Raw genomic sequence first — 15057 nt, forward strand, 5'->3', positions numbered from 1 at the left:
CATGGTATATGTTGTTGCAGGCACTGTTGTTTTGGCACATGCTGAAATTGTAGACGGCCAGTAGAAATCTCTTCGGGATGTAGTAAAGCACAGAAGCTCTTGCTATTGCAGAAATACCATTTCTGGTGGTAAAGGAGTTTGGCTGGGGAGGAGATCATTGAAGGCAAAAACTGGTGGCGGTAAAGCTTTAGGAGGAGATATGCTTAGTCTCTGGCTGAATGATTCTTTCTTTCGTTGCTTTCTTTTGGGGCCCAGGCCAGTGACTGCCATGGTGGCTGAGTCACCTGGGTCACTGGTGCTGCTGGGGATAGTCCCAGTCTCTCACTTCAGCAGCTGGGTAGTAGGCTCCAGGAGGAATATTATATTTCTTTTGGTAACTCTGCCAAGAAAGAGAGGAAATCCATAATTTGAGCAAAATACTTTTAACTTTTTTTGAGGGTGGGGTAAGGTAGGAAGGGGGAAATGAAAAATCCTTTATAAAGGGTTGCTTGGGATGACTTTTATCCTAAAACTCTTTTGGGTTGTAAGAAATGTTCAGCTTCTTTTTCTTAGTGTTAACAAAGTCTTTGTAAAGGGACTTCCATCAGGAGTACGTGCAATTGGATAAGTGCATTAGCTCAGGTCACTTATTGCACCATGTGGTTTGGGATCCTGATGGAGTGATTTTTGGATTAATTAGCTAATAACAAAGATAGCCTCATGTGTTCTGATCATATAACTTTATCAGCTGTTGATAATTGTGATGCTCTAGCAGAGGTGATAAAATGATGGACTCTGGCTTTAAGAATATTTTGCTTGAATTTCATTGAGTTTTCACATTCACTGGTTCCTTCATCCCATGTTTCCTGTCATCCTTCTAGGATGACGGGCTCTATTTCAGTTGCTTTCTGATGCAGGGCTCTGTAGGTCCTGGTAAAAATAGCTGTCCTTTCTCAGTGAGCCAGCTTTCAAGAACCTTGAAGTTCATTGTTGGGTGGTGTCTCCGAGAATGTGAATGCCCAGGTCTTGATTTCACAGAGCACTTAAGCGTGTACTGAATTTTAAGCATGTGGGTTAGTATTTTGCTGGATTGCATACTAGGAAAGGTCACGGTGCTCATTGGCTGGTGGATAGTGGTCCCTCCACAGCATTTTACATAGCATTTGTCTTCAGGAGAATAACCCACCTTATGAACCTTTGGATGTTCGATCCAGTTGCTGAAGTGGGAGGTACTTGGTTAAGTCAACCACTCTGTGTAGATGTGAGGTCTGTTGATTGTCTCAGGTCATCATGGAACAATTCTTAAAGGTTTGCATGTATAGAAAGTGTGTCAATCATGATCGAAGCAAAACAGTGTTTGTAGGGGAGAAAAGGTTCTTTTTTTATCAAATGATTAAGTTTATATGGTGATGCCCTTTTTAACTTTCTAAGATTTGACAACTGCTCTCATGCATTGCTGGGATGCTTGACACCTTTTTTTGATGTATTCTGGCAGTTGCTATGGGGGTACTGTTGAGGAAGCAAATAAAATTACTGAATTATATCTCAGCACTTTATTCTATCAATGGGCTTGATTTAACTTCTGTTCTGGTATAGGGGATGAAATGTCTCTGGCCAACACTTGAAATTATTGCAGTTCAGTCTCTGCTGCTCTGGTATTGGCAAAGGAGAGGGATGAATCAGTCCAATTTCTACATCCCCTTTTTCTTGACTTCCATATGTTCTGTCCCCTTTCTTGCCTCTATTTTGGTTAAATATCTGGGAAATGAAAGGTGGATGCTTCTAAGACATGTTTAAATGAGCTGGATCCAGAACTGATATATGGAAGAGACAGGCTGAATGAATAATAAATCTATTAACAGTAAAAGAAACAAAAATACAAAACAAACAAAACCTCCCAAAACCCCACTAGACCCTCCCCCATATAGTCCTCCCCACCCAAGCCTCAACCTTCCAGACAGGAACTGTTGATTTGTGTGGAAGAACAAGGTGTCTGTTACAGGAGTAACTGCAATAGGGCACTGGTACAGTGGGCCAAGCCAATGTGTGACTTTTCTAAAATTCTGCTTTGAGCAGCAGGAGGATCAAGGCCTGCCCCCAATTAGAAAAGTGACCAGCAGTGCAACATGGAAGCTGCTTTTTTGACCTTAGATTCACCTTTTTCAGAGCCTTGGAAATTACATCTAGTCTTAGTAGAGTTTGTGTGTTGAGCTCAGGATGTCTGGTTGGGCCAGTATGCATCAGGAGGGGGTTGTGGCATGAGTGCGTTTTCCATCACTGTGCAAGCTGGTGGCTTAAAATCTGTATGGGGGGAAAACTTAACTGAGGGTTGAGTGTGGGGAGGAGAAGTGTTTCGGAGTAATGAATGGAATTGGATGTAGGCGGAGAGTCTGAGCTCTCTGTCTGGGAGAGTAATAAGCAGTGAGTAGGCTGTTGGACCTGACCTGACTTTACAGTGCTGTGCATTCCTCATCTCAGACGCTATCTGGCCCCAGGAGCTCCTGCAAGTTCTCCCTTTTAAAAAAGGAATTCCTCCTCTTGCAGCCTAGACTAACTCTATAGTTTTATTATTTTATTTTTTTAAAGGGTTAGGAAAAGTAAAGAGCTTGTAGCTTCCTCGGTGCAGTTTTATTTGGTGTGGCTCTACTGATCATAAACTTAGAGATGCAAAGCTTTCTAGGGGGCGAAAAGCTTTTCTGTGTGTGGTTTCTGTTTTTGTTTAAAATGGGTCACATGCCCAGGAATGCGGTCAAATTATAATGGTGACTAAGTGCCGGAAAGCATAGAAAAGGGGAGGGAAGGGTGAGCAGAAAAAAGGAGCCTGAGGCTATGGAAGGAAGGCTGGGAAAATGAGAATCTGGCCAGGCCCCAGGGCCAGGTTAGAGATTCCTACACCCATTAACAACCATAGGAGATATTTATTTACAGGGAGCTAATCTTTGTTTTAAAAATGGCAGAGTACCCAAAAATCCCACTTTTGGGAAGTGGGTTGGGGACACAGTATGGATGGGAGGAGGGAACTGGTTCTGATCAGGCACCAGTCCCCGTCTCAAGGATCTTCTGTTCATCCTGTACATCTGGGAACATTGGCTGTTGAGAAATGCATGAAGGGGGGGTAAACTCTTGTAATCTAGTAAGTGGTTCACAACCCCTAGTTACAAAGGATAACTTCAAGAGTTTCTTCTTGTTTGTACTTCCCTGATCTTTTCTACCTAAGCAGCTCCACCAAGGATATTGAATAATTAAGTTTATGATATGAGAAAGATTGGAGATAAAGCTGCCTTACTTAGCCCCTCTTTAATCATGAAAGCAAAACAGATGTTGAACAGCTGCTTGAACTGGGTATGTTCATGTGGACTCTAAGGAGACCTTGGTCCCAGGTCTCTGTGGTACCTACCTTTTGTCACCACTTGAGCTGTGTTGATCTTGGCTTGTTTCAGCTCATCCCAATAACTTTGATTTGTATCCCAGCAACTGCTTATGAACTACAGTCTCTCTTCTAGTAACTCTGGAAAATTCTCTACTTAGAGTCAGACAATGATGTGGGGGAATTCTCTATCCTTTGGTGAGCTGCTGCAAAAGATAGTTTGTTTTTCTGTGCATGTGCATTGGGTGGTTATAGACGGATAAATTTTATTTTCAGTTTGAACATACCTTGATTTCTAATTATTGCATCTGGTTATGTGATTGTCAGGCAGGTGAGGGTCTGGAGCAGTTTCTTTACTAGTCTTCTGGCTAGATGCACCCTTCTAGCTTCTAGTTTGTGTTCTTCTGACTAGTGTTTCATTTATCTGCTCTTGTATGGTGTTGTCCATATCTTTACTGGCTTTCTTTAGTCTCTATTAGACGAGTGATGTCCTGTTTCTCTGGTTGTTCTGGTACTTTCTTGTCATTCTTTTGATTACATTTTTGTCTGAACTTGTGTTGCATTCAGTATACTAGATCAGATCTTGATCAGATTTAAGGCTTGTACACTAGTGATCATCAGGCTTTCTTTGCTGATAAGCACCCACTCTGCTCAGTGTTCCTTTCTTGTCAACTCTCACGAGTGCACTTGCCCTAGTGTGGCTCAGGCACCATCAATGTTTGCCAGTCCATCGTTTGTGGAAACAGAGTGAGGGCATACCTGTGACCAGCTTGAGTGTGTTTGTTGTCTGTGTAGCATCAGTCCTGGTTGCTAATCTCATCTCTCTTCCTTTTGTCTGCAGAGCGGCTGGCATTCCAGTGAAGGAAAGGGTGAAAGTATCTCAGAACTGGAGACACGGACGTTGCCGAAGGGAGGCGGTCCTGAAATGGAAATGCAAGCAAGTGGCTCCTTTCTCTTCTACTTCGTGCTGTGTCCGCTGCTGCAGGGCCTTGGCTTTGCATCTGTGCCCAAAATGAGATGTTTCCCGTTCCTGGTGATCCACGGGGTCTTACAAGTGATATTGCTGGCCTGTTTTGGATGTTGCTGGCTAGCTGGATTGTGGGGTAACTGGAGTGGCTGTTTGGCCCTAGAGATTCAGTCTGACAGTCAAGAGCTCCTCTCTTAGTAAGAGCTTGAATTTGGCATTGTTCTGATCTGTGCAGTTCTAGTTGGATTTAGTGATCTACTACAGATTTCAAACTGTTAATGTTCATATCTATTGCTGTGTACCATGAGCATCTTCCTGTCCTCCTCTGATAATGAGCATGGCTTGATCCCAGACATGGTCTTGTGTCCCCTCAGAATGCTTGGTTTGTCTCCTGTGCTTTAGCCCAGCTCCTGATTTGGATGTACAAATCTAAAATGGTGATTGCCATTCTTCTACCATATGCTTCCCTCCTTCACTTAAAAAAAAAAAAAGAAAGAAAAAGCATATTTGACATTAACAAGAGGAGATTGTTGTTAAATTCTTGCTTGCAAAGGCATACTCAGCTTTCAAAGCAGAGTATAAGATAGGTCTCTTGTCTGAACAGCACATCTAAAATTTCAGCTTTCACATCATTAGACAGAAGGAGAAATGAGAAAGACTATGGTTTGTTAGACGCTAAAGAACAGGGACCCGCTACTGAGCTTTCATGCCTTTTTGTGCTGTGTAGATCGAAGCGATGAATAATGTACCTATGCTTGTATAAAGTCCTGGGAACAGCTGTAATGAGCAGAGTGGTTTTTGGGGCAGGTTGTATACCTGCCTTTGAAGTGCTTGCGAGCTTGTGACCATCTGTGAAGACCAGCTCTGTGGATGTTAAAGATCATTGCTAAACCAGCTTCCCAAGTGAAAAGGCAAGGACTGATTTAATGAGGCCACCATCCAAACTGCATCCTCTAATTTTCCTTTATCCTGCTTCAAATTTGTTACTTCTCCTTATGAAAAAGCCATAGAAAAAGGTAAAAAGCTAAACTGCAGCAGGAGGAGAGCCACAGAAACTGGCTGTAGTCTAGGTAAGCTGGATATTCACTTGCTTTTAGAGGACTGCGTAGGAGTCGGAGGAAAGAAGGGGAGATCAAAGTCTGCCTAAAACCAAAGCTGCTGCTCCAAAGATGCCTCTTACTTTTTGCATGCATATGATCAAGTCCCAAATGAACACTGTAACCTATGCTCAACGGCTTTGTCCATGTGACTAAAAGCCTGTTATTGGAGATTAATGCAGGCAAGCAGGAACCTTCTATCTAATAAGCAATCTGTCCTCTTGCTTATTTCTAGTCCCTCATTGTGATGTTATGAGGTGTGGCTCTGCATTATGGCTCTGCAGACACAGAAAATCATGACCTCTGAGGATGAATGATTTGCAAAAAAGGGAGAGACAGGTTTTTGAGAAGCCCCCCTGATTTCAAACAGTTTGTTCCTGAATAGGTTGAAAACTGAAAGGCTGCTTGGTGTAAAGGCTCTGATTTTGCTCAGAGTTTGCATGGGTATTGGTGCACTTGGCCAATGACTGCAGAGGGAGACAATTTCACACATCTGTGCGCCATAGGACACGAGTCCCATGTCTCTCTGTATCTGGCCTTGCCATATCCAGAAGGCCTATTTGCTGATTCTCTGGAGGCTACACAAAAGCAAGATCTTGAGGAAAGAGAGCACTTCCTAACTGGGCATTGTAGTCCATTCTGTTTTCTTTATTTTGATTTTGTTTCAAGAGTAAATAAACTTCTTGTGATAACAGACTTGAATCAGACGTTGCTTGAGTGTCTCCTCGCTCTCCCAGGAAGTGAAGTGTATTTTGCACTCCGATCTTCCAAATGCTTTGGAACAGCTTCTTTAGTAGTCTACCGCTCTTGGCCTGGAACCTGCCTGCAGAAAGCTGCCACTGTCCCATAGATAGCATGAGGCAGATAGGATGTATGGGCTCTTCTGGAAGATGGGCAACAAAAATCAAGAGACATTACTCTGCAATTGCTTTTGGCTCAGCAGTGGAAGAGGTGTGAATGTAGAAAAATATTTCCTCTACATGATGAGCACAAAGTTCTTGGATAGCCTCAGGCTTACCCTGCTGCTTTATGTATTAGCATACAGAGACTGCAGGGGGTGGAGGACATTATAGGAAGACCTGTGTTACTTGATGTGACGTGCTCCCTGCTCAGACACGCGTGAAACAGTGGCAGCTGTGTGGTCTCTTCTGGGCAGTATCAGGACTGACTGTTTGCACTAAAAGCCTTATATTGAAGGCTCTGTTAGAAATGCTCAGTATAGCTCACAAATGTCTGATAGTCTAGTTTCTTAAAAAGTACAGAACTCATGAAGAGGGTTCAGGGAGCCTTAAGTGTTTCCTATCTAAACTCACTAGACTCTTGGCCATCTTCTTTTTTTGGAGATTCCATGCTGCTTTTTCCTCGGCTCTTGGTTAGAAAAATGCCAGCAATGTGATTTGCTTTGTATGTTGCTGGCAAAGCTTCACGTCTTAGCTGTGCTACTATATTAACCCCTGCTTTTGCAGCAGCTCCAACTTCAGTTTTCTTGAGTGGGCATTTGCTTTTGTTGATATGTTTACATATGCAATCTTTATTTTTTTTCTTTTTGTATGTAAGGTTTTTTATTTTGTTGAGTTTTCTTGTCCCCACCCCTGCACCCCCCCACCCCCCAATCTGCTGTCTGTTTGCAGTTTGATGCCCTGGATGGAGCTGGATGGCGAGTATCTCTACCTGTCTCAAGCGGAGAACATCCAGGCCTACCGGCTTTGCCCAGATGGTGCAGGTTTGCAGCGTCACCCTCAGGCTATCTTCTCTGGCCACCAGGAGGATGTGTGTCGCTTTGTTCTTGTCAACTCCCACATCGTCAGTGGAGGGGGGTAAGTGTGGATGAATGAAGGGGCTCAAGGAGTGTGGCAGTGAAGCTGGAAGGGTTTTGTGTAACTCCAGTCCAGAGCAGAGGGGTCAAACTTGCTACACAGTGTCCTCATGCTTGGCTGCGTTCAAGTGCTGTTGCTTCCTTGTTTATGATTTGGTTCTGTCCTGAAAAAGCTTCTGTTGCAGTAGTGGAGGAACAGAGTCTCATGCTGTTGACCTTATAAAGTGTCCTTTTCTCTTTTGAACTTCTGTCGATGTCCACAGGATTGTTTAATCAGAATTGACTGATCAGACAATCCTGCCTGATGTGCAATTTTAATTTCTTTCCCTGTTAGTCAGAGTGGCTAGACTGTGTTCTAGTATTCAGAACTGCTGGTTAAGTGGGACTGCAGTGGTGCATAAAGCTTTCTAGAGACAAATGTATGTTTATTAGACCTACTGATACAATTTTGAAGAGGGGGAAAACTGCCAAGCATTCCAGCACACACACACTTCTCCAATTAATTTTGCATTTGACTGGCCTTTTTCAACTACAGCAAATGGCAGAACTGTTATTTGCAAAGTTTTAGCTATTAATATACACAGCACTTAAATACAGAATTGGGAGATGCAAGCATGGCTGTCTGCCCTGGGTATCTTTGAGACTCTCCACTGTGAACTGTAGCCCAAAATTCAGGTGAAAATGAAGGCATGCATTTAAAATTCCAGTAACTGTATTGGCTGAAAGAGCGTCTAAATGTCTTTGTAGTTAATTCAAAGTACAATACCCTGCACAGCTGCTCTGAAATGAATGAAAGGCTGAGGCTTGGACATGGGTGAGAATGACCTCTCACTTGTTGCCTTACTCCAGTCATTCAGCATCCAGCCAGGGTTCTGGCAAGCTCCAAGCAGTAGGAGGAGGAATGGCTGCTCTTAGTTTCTGCAGCTTAACACAAAGTGGAGGGTGGAAAGATAGGCAGGAAAATTTTTATGTGCAGCAGATCAGGCTTTGACTGGCCAGATGTGGGATTGCAAGAGAACAGGTAATGTGTGAGGAGTAGAGGGTTAATAATGCTGCATGAATTTCAGCTCCCATGAGAGATCAGTCCTGGTCTTTGTGGCACTCCTAAGCACTAGTGGAAGGTTCATGGCTGAGGGAGGTGCAACTGATACAGACTCCTTCCCCGGGGATTTGTTTTTCAGAGATGGAAATATTGTCCTTCACAAGATACATGGCTCCTACAGCGTCAAGTTTGCTGCGCATGAACAGGAGGTGAACTGTGTGGACTTCCAAGGTGGCCTCATTGTCAGCGGCTCCCGGGACAGATCAGCAAAGGTGAGCAGTGATGTTCCAACAGCTGCAGGTGCTGCTGCAGAGGTGACCTCAGAGGTCTTGCACCAGGAATGTTTAAGTGTCAGCAGAACCAGTTGTGAGCCCTGTCTTATGTGTCTGCAAGAGGACCACTGGGTATCTTGGCGTAGGCTCACATCTCTGAAAAGGTGCTTGCCACACCAAGCTTTTAAGAAAGAGATTTGGCAGTACTTTATGACATCAGCTGCTGGTTTAAACTGGGCAGTACAGAAGGTGGCAGCTGATGTTTTGCTTCTTTCACTGTACATTGGTCTAACAGTGCAGCAGAGATCCATGCCAGTTAGTCTGAAATTTGCCATTTGTATCTCAAGCACATCCTTGCTTTGTGATGCAGTGCTGGTGCTGCTTCACATGCTCTTTGTATATTTGATCTCTTTAAGGAATAGCATGTTTGGTGTTTTTTCTGGTTTTGTTTTTTTAATGGTGCTTGGTTTGCAAACCAGGACTGAAGTTAGACTATGAATACTGTTAGCTCCCATTTTTCTCTTCCAGTTGATATCACTGAATCCTGTCATATAATTTTTGGTGATTTCTTTTTGAGGCAGGACCTTGTTGATTTTTGTCCTTCTGGATCTGGTTGGCAGTGCTGTGTTCCTACATGGACCTGGAGAGTTGTTCTCCTGTGCTGTAACTAGCTCTGTTTCAGTAGTTTAAGAAACTCTGTGTAGGTGTTTCACCCTTGTCCTGCTAGCACAATGCAGTACCTGTAGGAACTTCACAACCACTTGTTTCATTGTTAGAAGTGGTTGCTGAAAGCTTTGGCTGTTGCTCAGAGAAGGCTGATGGATGCTCTTGGTCCCTGGTGCATATCGTAGAGCGTTAATGGAGGTAAGAGGAAAAACTGCTATTCCTGTTCTGCAAGAGGGGAAGTTGAGGCAAAGAAAGATTTAAATACCTCTTTCAAGGTTTTATAGGAAGTGTGTGGTAATGGGTAACTATCTGACATGTTGCTGAGCAGCATGACCCTCTTTGTTCTCATTGGTCCCTCTGTATGGGTGTACTCTTGGGTAAAAACATTCCCAAGTTGAACAGTGCTCAGATGCAAAGAGCACTGTTGCCTCCTGGGAGCAAGGCCTTGATGCTGCTTGTCTCACATTTAAGCAGGGCTGCTCCTCTGTGTTCTGTGGAGTGTCTTTGCTGGGAGAGTGCCGCCTTGCTGCTTCCCCAGCAGCCAGAGGATAGACCTCCCCGACCTTGAGAACAAATTCCTGAAGGCTGGGGAATTTAAGGCTGTTTTTCTTGGAGGTAGTGTGAGATCTTGCCCACCCATTGCTCTCCACAGCGTAGGCTCTAGGGATGTTCACCTTCTTTTTTTTTTTTTTTTTATCATCTCTTTTGTAGGCTGCCTTGTTTGCATGAGTGAGACTCTTGGAGGGTGGAAGGGAATCCCTACCAGCCTTTTAAAGGGGCTCTAAGTGTCTAAGCTATTGAGGGCTCTGCTGAGTGTTGATTAGGACTAAGCCCTGAAGAGCTGCTAATGTACATTCCTGTGTGATAGGCACCAGATAGCGTGCTCTGAGCAATATTTTTAACCTGTGGGAGATAGGGATGCCTTAAAAGAGTTAAGCTTTGCTGCTGCTTTTGCTGACACTAGGTGCTAAATTCCCCGCTGACAAGAATAGCCTGCAATCCTGGGCATTATCAACAAACAAACAAATAAGGCACTCCTAGCTTTGAAGTCTTGAAGTGAAACACTGGGGGTTGGTTATAGAGAACTGGGGGCTTGAGTCCTATGGGCCAAGAATGAGGGTAAAGTGGGGAAAATGAGGGCCATCAGCAGAGGCCCCAGCAAGAATCTGGGGGACTTTATTAGGACTCAAAACCAAAGCAGGGTGTGTGGTGGACTGGTGGAAGGGAGTGTGCATGTACACACAGATGGGGGCAGGAAGAGATTCTTTCACATTGTCAGTGAGCAAAGGGAGGGCCTGGTTGAAAATAGTCTGGGGTACACTTAAACTTGGTTGAAAAGAGGTGGGTTTATAAAAAAATATTGTACAGGATAATGAACAATTTTATAGATAATATGAATGGAAATTTTCTGGGGATGGTACATAGTCTTCCCACACTGTTCAAGGGAACAGCAGATTTGAACAAATCCCACTTCTTGTTTATTTAACTACAGAATATAAGTCTCCGTGTTGAGTGCTGCCCTAGAGAACGTGTGGTAATGGGGGTGCTCTCTCTGTTACCAGTGGGATGGAAGGTGATACGCGTAAGCTGAATCTCTGTGTAACTTAGTGCTTGTTTCTGCCAGTGATTGAAGGCTCTGCTCCTCAAAATAAGTAATGGGAATTCAGGGAGAGGATCTCGGGGAAGGTGAGCATGCTGGTTTTGGTAGCTCTTCTAGCACAACGCTAGCAGCTTGCATCCTACCTTCTGGGTGATATGGCATAACATGCATCTCTCTCTTTAGGTTTGGTCCCTGTCCGCGGGCAGAGTTGGGCAGTGTCTACATACAGTGCAGACAGAGGATCGAGTGTGGTCCATTGCTATCAGCCCGTTATTAAGGTAACTGAGATATCTTTATTCCCAATTTCCAACAGAGAGAAGTAAAGGAGTTGGGTAGGCTGCGTGTCCGCAAATCTCTCCAAGGCACCACTATGACACTTCAGGGACTTTTGGTGTGGGTGGAGGCTGATCAGGTGTCCGTGCCTCAGCAGGAGCTCACGGAAGACTGTGTGGTCTTTGTTCCCCAGAAGAGCTGAGTGGTCTCCTCATAAAGGGGCTGTGAAAATGGCCCTGTTTTCCTATTACTGTCCCACGTGGGACCTGTTTGTTCTTACTTGCAGACCAACCTCTCTAACATACCCTGCCTTGCTAATTAGAAGCAATGAGCTGGATCCTCTTGAGATTTTCTGTGCTGAAAAGATGCCAACTTGTATTCTCATTCTCTGGCAGAAAAGATGCCAAGAAAAAAAGTCCCTGCTTTTTTGTTTGGGAAGCCAGCTTGGAGCTGCGTGCAGTGGCTAGTGCTCAGTTTTCTTGGTAAATTGAGCATGCTGGACTGGGAAATATGGAAGTGGAGTTCAGGGATGAGGTTTTCCAGCCTCTACTGCCTGCAGCCCTGTGCTTCTAGTATGGGTATAATGCTACAACTACAACTTCAGTATGGGAGGAAAGGACAGTACCTACCCCAGTGTCTTCCAGGGTGTTTTTCAAAGTACTTTGATTCTTGAGGAAGTGAAAATCTGAGAAACTTAGTCTTGCTGTTAAAATCTTCCACTGGCAATGATCTGTCTCTTTGGTGCACTGTTCAGCTGGTCTTCTGCATTCTTCCTCAGCCCTACTCAAGGGAGGGGCTGGGGGAGAAGAGCTGTTGTTGCTGTCCATGTGATATCTGCAACTAGTAAATTTTAGGCTTGTGCAAAACCAAAATACTTCCCACAACTGCTGTCCTCATTAGATTATGAAGCTTGTTTTGCAGGCAGCAGAAGCTTAGTGGTATGGAGCTAATGGCATTATCAGGGAAATGATCCTCAAGGCCTGCTATGATTTTGCCATTCCCTCATCCCATTGCTCCGACTGTTTGAGACAGTGTTTTTGTAGAAGTACCATGTGCGTTAATGCTGCTGTGAGATGTTAGATAGAGGCTCTTTGCTTCTATCTGTGTTGCAAAGGCCTTTTCTAGCAGGCAGGCTCTGGCTCTAGCACCACGGCTGGTTAGAGCCCAGTGGCATGCTGCTTCTTACTCCTAAGTGATGACCTACTGAGGTGGCCTCTTGTCAGGACAGTGTTCCTCTCCCTGGTGTGCACGCTTGTGCACACTCTCTGTCACAATATTTACCCACTGTCTCCCCCATCCCACCTTTCCTCCCTGCAGAGTGATAAATGGGAGGCAGTGGAACAGCTACTCCATGAACAAGTGGGCTTAAACTGCACTCATATTTTTTTCATGAGACTGTGGACTGTACCAGCCTCCCCCACTAGCCCACCCTACTCCCCCCCCTTACCCCTCCATATTGGGGGGTGTGTGTGGAGAATTAGAGCCAATTAGCCACGTCATTAATTCTTCAATTTGACGGCTGATATAGCAGGGCCTGAAACACGCTGCTGACCTCTTATAATGGGAACCCTGCTCCTTAACATATTGACGATGGGAGAAGTTAATTAAAATTCCACAGAGAAGGTGTCGGCTAACCTATAAACCTGTCGCTTCTCAGAATAAATCGCAGCCATCCTAGAAGAGAGAGAGGATCAGAGCAGGAGGGCATGTGGTGGAGGAGGGCCAGGGCAAGGGGCAGGGGAGATGAATTTTTCACTAATAGGTTTTATTGCTTGCTGTCTAATGAGGGTGAGTATCAAAAAGATAATATCTGGTTTCTAGCAAGGTCTGCTCTGGGGAGCCCTGTGGTTTCTGTATTATTTGCAAGAGCCCATATTTCACCTGAATGCATTCCCTATGCACTTGTGTGTGAAGCTTTTCCTCCCTTGCAGTCCCCATCCTTCTTGCTAGAGCTTGGATGCATTTGTTCCTCACTGAGGCTGAACGTTGGCCTATAACCTCCACTTCCTCCTAACCATTTGACGTGCCCTCCCGATTCTTCCTTCTCACTTGTGCTGGTGTAAACTGAGAGCTCCTCAATAAGAACGGATAGTTCTGCTGGTGTAGGACTGCTGTAGAATCAGGCTTCAACCACCTAAGTATTTTGGCCAATTGTTGCTTGAGAACCCACCAGTTCTCTCTACGATGGACTCAAGAACAGCTCAGAGCAGTTGTATGCAATGGAGTAGAAGCAGGGAGGGCTCCTTTAGCTCTAGCCCTTGAAAGTGCTTTGGAGAGGCTGCAGTTTCCTGACCTGGAGGTTTGCCAGGACTAAGACTCTCTAGAGTAGTCAAGGTTGTATTCTCACTGAATTTCAGTTCTGCCCATTAACAGTTGAAGCTTTTCTTCTTCTTCAGTGATATCTCCCTCTGTGTGAAGCTTCCTTAGAAAGTATCCCATGTGCTCCTGACCCACAGCTGGGTTTTCTGCTGTGGCTGCTGTAGTCCTGCTCTAATGGGCAGTTCCTGTACAACCAAACTAAACTTCAGAGTCTTGTGCTCTTAAAAAGTGGCTCCTCTGGCTTCAGCATCTCATTTGGCTATTCTGCTTTGATTTGTCCACAGTTTCCCTATACCACTACAGAGGTCCTCCTGCAGATGTGCTGAGCTAGGGAGAGGCTTCTGTATTCTTTGTATAGTGATGCTGGGCTGACTGGATGCTTGGAGGGTCTGCAGACAGAATGATGCCTGTAAGGGAGATTAAGTAGGGTAAAAAGCAGTAAAAGGGTACCTAGAGTATTGGATCTTCTCTTCTTACTGTGTGTGGGAGAACCGTGCTTAGTACTTTGTATAATCTTTGCAGCCATGGAAGTGCCTTCACATCCATGTGCTATTGGAGCTTCATTGCTTTGGGGATCCCTAACAGTGCCGTGCAAGGTAGTGGGATGGGGAGGGCGTTGTGTTAGTTTTGGGTTTTCAGCAGGTTTTCTGCATAGCTGTTCTGGTCAGTGTGCTTGGGACAGTAGGTTTCGCATTGCCTGTCATATCAGGGACTAGAGAAGAGTCTAAGAGTATCCTTAAAATAGGGTGCCTCAGCATGCTCCAGCAACCGTTCTAATTGGTTTCCAATGCTGTCCTTCTCCATGGATTAGTAAAATGCTGTACTTACAGAGAGGCTGTGTACCCTAAACCATGTTTCGTAGCTGCTTGTAATCCCTTTCTCCCCAAGTTCATTTGCCTTTTGAACTCTGCGTCATGCAGATGTTAAACTTCCATTTGCTGGTGCTTACTGCGGTGACTTATGTGTGCTCAGGGACCAGGGCAAGCCTGAGTGCAGTGGACCAATTCAAATGTGCGAAGTGAGGCAAACCCAGGGGTTTCTAGTTGAATAGTGGCACCTTCATGTGTTGTGATTCCCTGAGGTGGCAGTAGTCAAGGAAGAAAAGTGAACACTGTACACAGTTTAATTTGAGGGATAGCTTTATGGAGAAAATAAGGTCCAATTGCCTGGCATATATAGCTGCAGAAACATAAGGCTTATGATATACGTTGTACTGCTGAAATGTTCCTTTATTGAGGGGAAAACTTGTTGGAATTTTTTTTCCCTAATGATAGAGAAGCTTGTAAACTGGGGGGGAAAGAAAAAAGTGGACCTTGATGTTAAATTCATTATTAATCTTGGATTCAGAAATTCTTTGGATTAAGAAAAAGTATTCAAATCTAAGCTGGCTTCTCCTGCTGGGTCTAGTCACTGGCATTTGCTATTCAGGTTTTAAAATATTTATCCTGAGAGGTGGTCTTTCCATGTTGTACTCAGTGTGTCGGATTTTAAAACCAGGAAAGGAGATGATGGAGGCGCAAAAATGGTTTTCAGTGTGCAACTGTAGATAGAGAGCTAGGAAACCTTTGGTACTATCTGAGGCAACATTAGACAACCATGACGTGCCCTATTGTGGCAGAGATGTGCTTTGGGTGCGAAAGCCCAAAAGATGGTCTCGCC

At 44.6% G+C, this 15057-nt stretch overlaps 1 protein-coding gene across 1 annotated transcript in view; it reads left to right on the plus strand.

The window, feature by feature from the left end:
- FBXW4 (F-box and WD repeat domain containing 4) overlaps positions 1 to 15057 on the plus strand; it is a 62648-nt gene that overhangs the window by 6908 nt on the left and 40683 nt on the right. The window contains exons 2-5 of the mRNA XM_064463995.1: positions 4188 to 4283; positions 7042 to 7227; positions 8408 to 8540; positions 10990 to 11084. Coding sequence (XP_064320065.1) covers positions 4188 to 4283; positions 7042 to 7227; positions 8408 to 8540; positions 10990 to 11084 — 510 coding nt within the window. The remainder of the gene's footprint in view (positions 1 to 4187; positions 4284 to 7041; positions 7228 to 8407; positions 8541 to 10989; positions 11085 to 15057) is intronic.

The sequence above is a fragment of the Phalacrocorax carbo genome, chromosome 12, assembly GCF_963921805.1.
Source record: "Phalacrocorax carbo chromosome 12, bPhaCar2.1, whole genome shotgun sequence".
Lineage (NCBI taxonomy): Eukaryota > Metazoa > Chordata > Aves > Suliformes > Phalacrocoracidae > Phalacrocorax > Phalacrocorax carbo.